The 10,986-nt window shown below is 44.3% G+C and overlaps 1 protein-coding gene across 4 annotated transcripts in view; it reads right to left on the bottom strand.

Annotated features, from left to right (window-relative positions):
- Window positions 1–371: 371 nt before the first annotated feature.
- ESR1 (estrogen receptor 1) overlaps window positions 372–10,986 on the bottom strand; it is a 410,427-nt gene continuing 399,812 nt past the window's right edge. For 2 of the 4 annotated variants that reach the window (XM_055390889.2, XM_055390891.2), the window contains 2 exons: window positions 9,078–9,261; window positions 372–4,912 (listed from right to left, as the gene is read on the bottom strand). In XM_055390889.2, the coding sequence (XP_055246864.1) occupies window positions 4,678–4,912; window positions 9,078–9,261 (419 nt within the window). In that variant the 3' untranslated portion in view covers window positions 372–4,677. The remainder of the gene's footprint in view (window positions 4,913–9,077; window positions 9,262–10,986) is intronic. The other 2 variants (XM_055390895.2, XM_055390896.2) reach the window with 1 other exon arrangement.

Raw genomic sequence — 10,986 nt, 5'->3', positions numbered from 1 at the left:
GGCCAGGCATTAAAAAACAGCAACTAGGTTTAATGAGCACCTCAGTTAGTCCTCACCACCATCCTGTGAATTAGGTGTTATTACTTATCATCATATTGTTGATAAAGAAGCCGAAACTCTGAAAAATCAACTGCCAATGATCATAAAATTTGTAAGTGGTGAAGCCAAGAATTGAGGCCAGTTCTGCCTGACCACAGTGTCCACACACTTCCTGATACACCTGGGGGTGTTGGGCAGAGGGAGTGAGGTGAGTAGAGGCCTTAGCATTCAGACTCACTGTGTGTGACAGATCGTTTAACCACCTTGATTTTAGAGGATCAGCGGTGAACTGCCAGCAAGAAGTGGAGCTTACAAAAAACAAACTTGTTGTCTTTAGTTTAATTCTTTATTTGAACATCAAATAGGTTGAGAAAATTGTTTACAGGTGCTCGAGCATCCCGCTGGATTCTTTTTCAAAGTGCAAAAGAGGTTTACAAGTGTGTTTCATTAAACAAAGCAAAGCTGCGACAAAACCGAGTCACATCAGTAATAGTATGCATCAGCAAAAGGGCGTATTAATCCATCAAACACGATTTGGCATTTGAGCCTTTTCCCATAAAACAAGAGCTCTACACTGAAGAGTATGTAGTGCACAAAAAGCATTGTTTATCACCTGTGAGAGAACAGAAACTGGCATAATGTCACTTATTAATTCAAGTCTCTATAACCAATGACCTCTCTGTGAATGCAAAGGGGTCTGTGTCTCAGGCACCTGCTCATGGGACAGTATGTTGTTTCTAGGGTGCACAGCTCTAAACACACACACTGACGATGGGTTTGGAACATGGCAGCATTTACATATTTTAAAAGTTCAGGCACAATTGGATGCAAAAAAAAGAATAGAAATTTTTCTTGAATCTCAAAAGACAGTGCAAAATTGAAGTGCCATAATAGAGGCAACAATTACTTAGAAAACAATTTTAAATGACTAAAAACGAGGCCACACTTTAATTCAATTGGAAAGGAAATGCAGTTGGAAACAGAGCATAATTAACGCTACTGAAAAGATGGATATTTGGGACCAAAGTTCATTTGCTCCAGTTGAGAGTAAGTTTTCAGGGGATTAACTTGGGAATGGTGCAGTGTAATCTAGATCACGCTCCCAAGACCTGCACCAAAGAGAATTATGGTTGCCTTTTGAGCTACTGTATGACTCTATTTGCCTTTCACATAACTAGCTTCCCCAAGCAGATCTGCCTGTGAATATTAGACATTACTATGGTGTTAGTGATCATTCCCAGTACCCACAGTCCATCTCATAATTGGAAAGTATGAATAGGAAAGGATTTGTAATCAGTGTCATGCAGGGGAAGGAGTACTCTAAGCCAATGGCCTAAATCAATGGCCATTTCAGTGTATAAGATTTCAAGGTGAGAACACCTTAATGTGATCAAAAGTAAATTATCAGTAAGTCCCTTATTTGTTCAGCCCTCAAAAGGCATGGGCTATGGCGTGGTTAAACATATCTGCAAGGTTACTAGGGAAATCAAATCAAAGACTGCACTTCCTTAGGGGTTAGATTTTGCAACCTACATTGATAGGGTCTTCTCTTTGGATGACCTAGCCTCTCATAATTGCTGCATGATGGCCTTACAGAATCATTACGGCAAGCTAGGCAATGGCGAAAAGAAACACAGACCACTAGCTATTCCATGGACTTTACTGCTGATGTTCTTTCTTCTCTAGAACTGAAGCTGCCATTTTAGAAATGGCTGTAAATGGAGCTAGTTGATTTGTGGTCTCCAGGGCAGAAGTGGACTCTACTGAACCCTGGTGCACACCCAGAATTAACCATTTTCCTCCAAATACTTTCAATACTCTTCTTAATATATTTGCCATTCCCCAGATTCCTGAATCCACTTCCCCACCATACCTGAGCCCCCAGATAAATCACATCTTTTAAATTTTAACTTGCCTCAGAGTGGGGGAAAGCAGAGGCAAGAGTTTTTTTTTTTTTATCATGTTCCTACACCCAATACCAACATCAGCCAGAAAATATCTGCTGTCCATTAGTGGCACTTCAAGTAAAAATACAAAGAGATTTCCAAAGTTGCTGGAGACCCCTGGGCGAACATTTCAATCACCTGATGTTCTCTGCCCACCTCAAATGTAGTAGTATCTTAACATGAATACAAACACATTGGATGAATAATGTAAAACCTTCCACTGTATAATTGTTTGGCTTTAGCTGGTATTACATCATCTAGTCCTAGAAATTTTTTTTTGTTTTATTTTAATTTTTTTAAAAGAAAATCTAAGTATAAACATTAAAAAGAACCCACTGACCCATTAGCTACTGTCCAAAAATATTACTACTGATATTTTGGTAAAAGCAAAATTAGCTGCCCTGAATAATTTTCCTTTTCAGGCATAATCTTTGCTACATAAGATTGTCTGTCATTCAATATCCAACAATAGGCATCTGGATTAGTGCTATTTTGTCTACTGTGGATACAAAAGTTGATATGAAATGTGATCTTCATTTAAATGAATAATCACCAGGCTTTAGGCATAAATGACTGTCTACATGACAAGGTAGCTTGAAAAGTATACAAAAAAAAAAAAAAACTAAATATTTTTCCTTGGTTTTTGCATGTTAACCCAGTCAAATTAAATCCAGAACAGAATTACTACATTCAATTGTCTGATAAACAAGCAATGTAATTTCAAAAAAATATATATTATACTATATAAGGTGCTTCTTAAACAAACTAAGGTGCTTCTTAAACAAACAGCAACAAAAGAATTATGTTCTTAAACATATCCTTAACACAGATACATAAAATTGTCCCCAAATTTAAGTGCACATAAAAACTTTTTTTTTTTTTTTTGCCCTCCCAGATTCTCAGTCCTTTGGTGATCACTTAACTGGACAATCAGAAATTAATGAAATCCACTTTTCCAAACAAGACATACCAAGAGAAGCCCGAGCAGCTCACCTGGGTCATTGGCTAACACAGACATCACCTCTCAATAGGGTTTCAATTACAGACAATAAGGTCACCCAGAGGAAATCAAACATTCTTTTTTGTTAAGAAAAAGGAAGTAACCCATAATTGTGCTAGAGAAGCAAAGGCCCAGGGAAGGCTGCCCTGTGGCTGGAATGAGCCTTTCTTTTTTAGCCTATAGGTCAAAGGAAATTGAAGGAAATGAGCTGGCAGGAGTGGAGGCGGTAGGGAATGGGGCGGGGGAGGAAGGGGGAGGATTTTCTTCCCCAAACCAAACCCTGATTTTGGATTAGCTCTAAACCACCAAGGGCATACGTAATCTGACCAGGCCCCAGTCAGCCTGAGTAGTGACAGCAACGGTCCCCACCCTTCTCCCGTGCCCCAGGGTGCTGGGCCAATTGTAGGAACACAGCTGTCTACAGCAGCTGTGACAGCTGCTTCTTCCAACCAGGGCCACGCTGGGAAATGAAGAAGAGCTGGACTACCCCAGGGATCCCAGGGCACCCCCAAAGGACAATGCGGGGTCTGCAAGGAATGTTCCTAGGTAGCTGCAGCCTGTGGCAGGGCCACCCTGAGCAAGTCTGGCTGTGCCTCAGAACTGTATCCAGTTTCTGCCCTACTTTCCCTCTTGTTCTCTAGTAGCCACAACAATCCCGCACAAGTACTGTTCAGCTCCATGCCCCAGGGCTAAATGCAACACCAGGGCCCCTGCTCCTTTCAACTACCATTTACCCTCATCATGCGTCACCACAGTGAACAGTTCACCCCTGTGTAAGGCACACACACGCTGGGAAGATCCAAGTACAGTGCCCACTGGAACAGGTCCTGAAGCTGACCTTACTGCAAGTTCAGGGAGGGAGGGCTTTCTTTTGTAACACAAAAATAAAAACAAAAATCAGGAACTTATCCCTCATATAGGGAGACTTAACTAAGATCAACTTGCTGCTCTCCATAGGTCCGTGGGAGGCATGAATTAACTGGAACCCATGACTGGAAAGCCAGAGGCAGAGCTTTCAGCACATCTGAAGCTGCAGTGTATCAAGTTAAAATAGTCTTGCCAACTAGGGGATCTGCCTTCCCTGTGTGCCCCTTGTATTCCTATAGCGGGAATGAATTGACAATCACCAGATACTCTGCTACAGTCATATAAAAGCTTTAAGGTGTACCCCTTTCATAAAAGGATGCATTGCCATAGGAATACAAGAGGGTGCTATAATAAACCCTTGACCTAGCTTTCTCCAAGTCACCAATTAAAGGAGCCACTTTAAATTCTTTGCTGTGGCTTATTCTTAGAGCCATTTAAAAAGTGCTTATCAGAGGCAAAATGTCTACTCTCCAGGCCTGGGTCTCTACAAGTAGCTTAAATGCACAGAGTTATCTGAGCCCCAACCCATAGACTGAGTTCAGCTGTGAAGAGCTACGGGAATCCTCACGCTTAGTGACATAGCAAAGGGGGAAAGAGAGCTGTTACAAAGATTTAGCCCTGGAATCCCTTTGGCTGTTCCCAACAGAAGACAGGAGATGTGCCACTAAGAACTGAGCAAGCAAATGAATGGCCACTCATCTAGAAAGCCATTGGTGTTGGATGCATGCCGGAGTGTATGCAGGAGACAGAATTTGGCTAAAGTGGTGCATGATGAGGGTAAAATGCAGCAGGGATTATCTGAACCATGTGGGAGCCAGGGAGCTCTCAGACTGTGGCAGGGAAACCCTCTGCCTCCCCCGTGATGTAATACTTTTGCAAGGAATGCGATGAAGTAGAGCCTGCAGTGGCCAAGTGGCTTTGGTCCGTCTCCTCCACGGGCGCCCCTCCACGGCTAGTGGGCGCATGTAGGCGGTGGGCGTCCAGCATCTCCAGCAGCAGGTCATAGAGGGGCACCACGTTCTTGCACTTCATGCTGTACAGATGCTCCATGCCTTTGTTACTGTAGGTGGGAAGACACAGACAGGACCACTTTAGAGCCAACCCGAGCCCCAGGAGTGCTGAAATCCCTAGAAGGGGAAGGAAGAGGAACTCCAAAGACACTTAGCAGCCAATCTTTCTTCCTGTTTAAAGACCCACTTCAGGATGGGAGCTGGGAAAGCTGAGGGCTTTCAGAAGCCCTAATCTGGAACTCATGGCTGTGTGGTTTTCATTTTCCACCTCCTACGAGGGCGGTCCCACCCTCACACTCTCCCTGCAGCCACTTTCAGGGTATTTGCTATGCAGGTGACTTCCATGGCCCTCCGCGGCCTCAAATGAGATCCTATTCCCCTCCAATAGGATCTAAATGCATTCAAATAGGATCGCCAATGCTTCTAAAAAGACAACATGAGATATTCAGCCAAGCAGGAGTGGGTATTTTAAATGCGTAAAGCAGTTCAAGACGCTCCATTGTTAAATCTCTCACGTCACTTCCCATTTAACTCAGAATACGATCTAAATGTCTTTCCATGTTCTACAAGGCCCAACTGGTCCAGCTTCCATCCATGTCTCCAAGCTCTTCCTGCCTGTCTCCCCTAATGCGCTCTCCGGAGCCACACTGATTTTTGTGCTGCCCTTAAAGGAACTAAGCTCCCCCAAGACTTAGGGGACCTACACTTGCTGTTCCTACTTGCTGGGATGAACCTTCCTCCGGTCTTCAAATGCCGCCTCCTCGGAAAGGCCTACCGCTACCCAGTGGCAGCAGCCTCAAGCCTCTGCAGGCTCAGCCTTCCTCTTTCACACCGTTCTGTTTTTCTCAGCACTCTTATCACTACCTGAAATTCTCCTTTTTATTTATTTGTGTTTATTCTCCCCACCTCCAAACACACACGTGCACACACTCACACCCTCAGTGCGAATTCCTAGAGAAGCAGGCTTTATCCTGTCCCCTGCTAGGCCTAAAACAGTGCCCAGAGCTCAGTTCATGTTCAGGAAAATGAGGGGGGAAATGGGCAGGGGGAAATGGGCAGAGGGAAATGTAGGCAAATGGCATTCTCCTTTCCCTACTCTCCTCCTCTGCTCTCCTCCACTAGCCACAACTCTGCTGCCCCACCACACTACTGGTAGTGGGGGTGGGGAGGAGAACAACTATTATCTAGTTTGAAATTTCTTTTAAAAGAAATATGTATCATGAGTAGCAGGACCAAGAGAAGGTCTTAGAAAAATTTGCAATTTTAGTAGGGGAAAATTCAGCTCAAGTTGGAGACTTGCCATGAAAACACAACATCAAAGCTATTCAGGGCCTACAGCATGGTCTAAATTACTTGTTTAAGTGTTACTTTTTTTTTTTTTTTCATTTAAAATGCTATAAAAGTTAAATGCCCCCTGGATCTGCCACTGTGTTCCTCGTGCAACCTGATGATTCACATTTACAGTCAGATGAAATCTGATATTAAATTCTCTGAGTAGCAACATATGGCTGGGGCCAAGCTTACTTAACAAAATAGACTTCTGTGATTTAGATTGGCTGTAGTGAGGAACCAAAATATTATTATTATTACAATTGTGTGTGTGTGTATGTGTGTGTGTGTGTCAGAGAGAGAGAGAAAGAGAGAGAGAGAGAGAAAGAGAAGCAACCTCTCTCTAGCTTTTCACACGATTCCAACAGAAACTCTACAGAGCTTTCTCCCTGCTGCTGCCCTCTGCCAGATGTGGCCAGTAAAATCAGCCAGGGTTGTATATTTAGTGCAAATTTACTTAGTATTAACTAATTAGCCTTGCTAATGCTGACAAGCAGTTAATGGATTTGAAAATTCAGCAATTCCTTTCAACAAATAAAAACACCCAACTGCAATGCATTGAATCTACAACATCACTGAAATTCCCAGCTCAGAGTCAAAGCTAATATGTTTTCCTCCAGGGTAAGGTTATTCTCTCAGTCAGGGATTTTGGCATCTAATCCACTCATGGCTTCCCTCTCTATAATACTCATCAAAAGAAAAAGACAGGGGAGACTGGAAATGTACACTCTGAATGCAGTCACCTACTCTACCTGACAGACGTGATTCCTTCATCTGTTACACAGGGATCCTTGGGGAACCCTGAGAACAGAGATTGCAATCACCTTCTTACCAAGTAGAAGCCGAATTCACAGAGCAGGGAAAAGCCTGCCATGAGCCATTTGTTCATCCATTCATTCCCCCATTTCTTTGTTCACTCACTCAGTAGTAATGTTGCGGGCATATACCATATGTAAGTCTTCACATATGGCACTGTGAGGGATGCAAAGAAAATAAGATACATCTATTTTCCCAGGAGCTAATAATTTTTTAAGGTTGTCTCCAGAAAGGGTGGTGCCTGTGAGTTTAATGGAGCAAACTTCTTGCCATTTGAATCACGGTCTAAGGATTTGAAGGTCCCTTAAAAATGATCGAATCCAACCTCCTTAAGACATCATAGGCCTTCCCTCATAGCCACTAAGAGAAGGAATCTCTTTCATTCCTAGGGTCCTGGTGTAAGCCCAAGGTCATGTAGGCTTCATCACCCATGAGTACCTGTCCTTTCAGTGATACCACTTGACATCGTCATTGTGGCTTCATCACCCATTGGCACCTGTCCTTCTAGTGTCATCACTTTGAATCATTGTTGTGGTCCTGCTGGAGTCTGCAATAAATAACCCAGCAGTCTCCCCATCTCTTCCCTGCAGATGAGGTCTACTTATGGGAATGGTATCCACTAAGCTTTTGGCTAGCCAAATTACAGGACAATGGAATGGAAATGAGACCACTTTCACCTTTTGGCATAGAAAGACTCTATTTTGTCTGCTGATGTCCTTCCTTAGCTCTTACAGAAAACATTTGTTGAGTATTTACTATGTGCTCTACATCATGCTAGGTGATATTGGGTAAGCAAGCCGTATTGCAATGATGGCTCACAGAGTTGTCAGTCTAAACGGGCAGAAAAATAGTAAAATGGGCAGTAACCATAGGGAAGAACAGAGTGTAAGTTCCAACTAGGTCTTAAGGATTAGGAGATGCTTCCTGCAAGGAGTGAGATCTGAGCTATGATAGGTTAGATTATTGCTCAGAAATAGTCATGACCCCGGCAACATGTCCATCTTTGACTCTGGACACCCCACATGCTTGCTTGGCCAATGAAATGTCAGTGGACATGAGTGAAAGAAAAGAGTAAAATGCACTTGCCCAAACAGGATCACTTTCTCATGCCTCTGCCATTGTGATGAGAACATGTCCCAGCTAACATGTGGGTACAAGGAGGATAGGAGACATGAGGCATAGAGCAGAGTCACCCTGGCCTCAGGCAGCTGCCTCCCAGATGTGTGAGTGAGCCCAGCGGAGGTCAGGAGGGCTGACCGCCAATCTGCAGCCTGAAGAAGAACCTCCCTCCAATGACTCATCCAACAGTCAGCTATTATGGCTAGAGCTCAGACATGAGGAAGTCCTCGTAAGCTAAGTAAGGGCTGAATCATAAGGAGTAATAAAAACAAAGTGAAAGGGTTTATATTTTATCTAAAAGCAATGAGAACTTAAGGGTTTTAAGCAGGAGGATGACATCAGATTTGGTTCTAGAATGATCACTCTGGACACATCATGGAGAATGATCTAGAAAGGATCTAGATTACAGGCAGGGATACATGTCCAGTGGCTGGCACAGAAGTCCAACAGAAAATGATGGTGGCTTAGACTAGGGTAATGGCAATGGGGGTGACAAGAAGGGGTTCAACAGGTATGACGGAGTCAACATTGACTCCCCGTGAGGCATCTGGCCCCAGGGTCTCTCATTTAGGATATCCGAGTGTACACAGGGACCATAACAGATGTACCCAGTGTCTTCACAGGATGTGTACATTCACAGACTTCTCTTGATTGGCCCCCTCCTCCTATTTGCACACTGCACACAATCTCTAAACCACTGCCCCAAAGCACATGCTTTAAACCAAGCATATCGCTTCCTCTATGCCTTCTCTGACACTTGCCCTGTGACCCTCGCAGATTTAAAACCTCTCTCTTCTGTCCTCCTATAGCATTTATGCTTATTGTGTGCCAGGAACTGTCACAAGTGCACTCTCCATATGCAGGCACCAGTCCTTCCCGGCCAGCTGTCACATAGGTTTGGGGGCACGTTTTCTTTATGTCTCTCCTGTAGGAAGCCCACAGATGCCTCACCTCATGTGCCTGATGTGGGAGAGGATGAGGAGGAGCTGGGCCAGCCGCCGGTGCTGCTGCTGCAGGGTCAGGCCTGCCTTGGCCATCAGGTGAATCAAAGTGTCTGTGATCTTGTCCAGGACTCGGTGGATATGGTCCTTCTCTTCCAGAGACTTCAGGGTGCTGGACAGAAATGTGTACACTCCTGAATGCGCAGAGAGAGAGTGAGAGAGAGAAGCTCAAAGAGGATGAGGTCTAGGAGACCCAGAGTGTTCATGGGATGTAATAATGAGCCAATGCCCTTCCTCAGCACAGTAGTCTAGCAATGGGGATGCTCTGGACCCATTTGAAACCGAGTTACAGTGTAAAATTCCTAATGCATTTGCAAGTCTCAGAGCACCAGCAAACCAAGGAGGGCTCCTTTGTGTGAGCCATGACCCAGAAAGGGGCTGTTAGCCTTGGGGCCTGTCATGGTAACATGGGCCACCTTTTCTCAGACAGGTCTGACACCCTCATGAATTATCCATGTAATGTAATTGACCATGTAATTGACAACCCTGTGAGCAGCCATTGTTGTTCCTTTTCACATCAAGAAACAAAAAGGCAGAGAAAGTCACTAACCTGCTAGGGAACTCGGATAGTAGGTAGGCAGAGCTTAGATGAAACCCAATCTGCTGACTCCACATGTGGTAATGATAAAGGAGACGCTCTCTCAGGAGATGTGTGAAACTCGTGGTGAGATTCAGAGACAGAGAGTGATGAGCGATTGGCTAAGTGACTGGAAGGTGATTTTTCCAGGTAGGATTTCTGTTTTACATCAAGTTTGAAGTCTAAGCACTTTTAAGCCTCAGCAGAAAAGTTTATGATGTGGATGGGGATAGGCCACTTGAAAACTGCTGTTTTTACGGCCACATGAGCCTCTCTCGTCTATTTTCTGAAATAGATCCTGCTCTCTGGGCCCCACAGATAGATCCAGGACAGAAAGTGAGACCATCACAGCGCCTGGTGCTTCTGGACAGCCTCAAGCCGAAAATAAGAGCCTATTTCTGAGATTGTATATGAGGTTGTGAGACAAAAGTTCTTTCTTCTAGCATTGCTAAACTGAGAGGATGAGAATACGAGGCTCTGAATTACGGCCCTCTTCCCAGCACATAGAACTCCTGTCTGCGGAAAGGAAACTACTGACAACAAGGAGAGGTGATAGTGTGGGGGGTGAGAGAGAGAGAGAGAGAGAGAGAGATCCAGGTAGTAGGTAATAGTCACAAGGTCTTAGGGTTTTTTTTGGTTTTTTTTGTTTGTTTGTTTGTTTTGAGACAGAGTCTCACTCTGCCGCCCAGGCTGGAGTGCAGTGGCGCATCTCAACTCACTGCAGCCTCTGCCTCCCAGGTTTAAACAGTTCTCTGCCTCAGCCTCCCAAGTAGCTGGGAATACAGGAGCCCGCCACCACACCCAGCTAATTTTTGTGTTTTTAGTAGAGATGGGGTTTCACCATCTTGGGCAGGCTGGTCTTGAACTCCTGACCTTGTGATCCACCTGCCTCGGCCTCCCAAAATGCTGGGATGATAGGCGTGAGCCACCACGCCCCACCAAGGTCTTCGTTCTTACATTTTTTTCACTTGACCTTTGAGCTTTCGTATATCCTTCCTAACACACGTATCAGTGAATCCCCTTTTTGCTTAAGATAGTGTGAGTTGGATTTCTGTCGCTTATAACTGAAAAAATTCTATTACAAGAAGTTGAGACCTCAACCCAAGGACAGGAAGAAAATGAGTGACAGTGAAGTAAGAAGTATTGAGAACAAGAGATGGGCAGGATGGAACAGGCTTTTTTGGGACTACAAGGATGCATTTTCTAACACTGCAGCAATAAGCTCCATCCTGCCTAATCACACCACCTTGCAGGGAGGAGATGACAGTATTTTTGTTTTCCA

The sequence above is a fragment of the Gorilla gorilla genome, chromosome 5 (genome assembly GCF_029281585.2).
Source record: "Gorilla gorilla gorilla isolate KB3781 chromosome 5, NHGRI_mGorGor1-v2.1_pri, whole genome shotgun sequence".
Taxonomy (NCBI): Eukaryota; Metazoa; Chordata; class Mammalia; order Primates; family Hominidae; genus Gorilla; species Gorilla gorilla.
The sequence above is the reverse complement of the archived record's forward strand: the minus strand, read 5'-3'. Positions and strand labels throughout refer to the sequence as shown.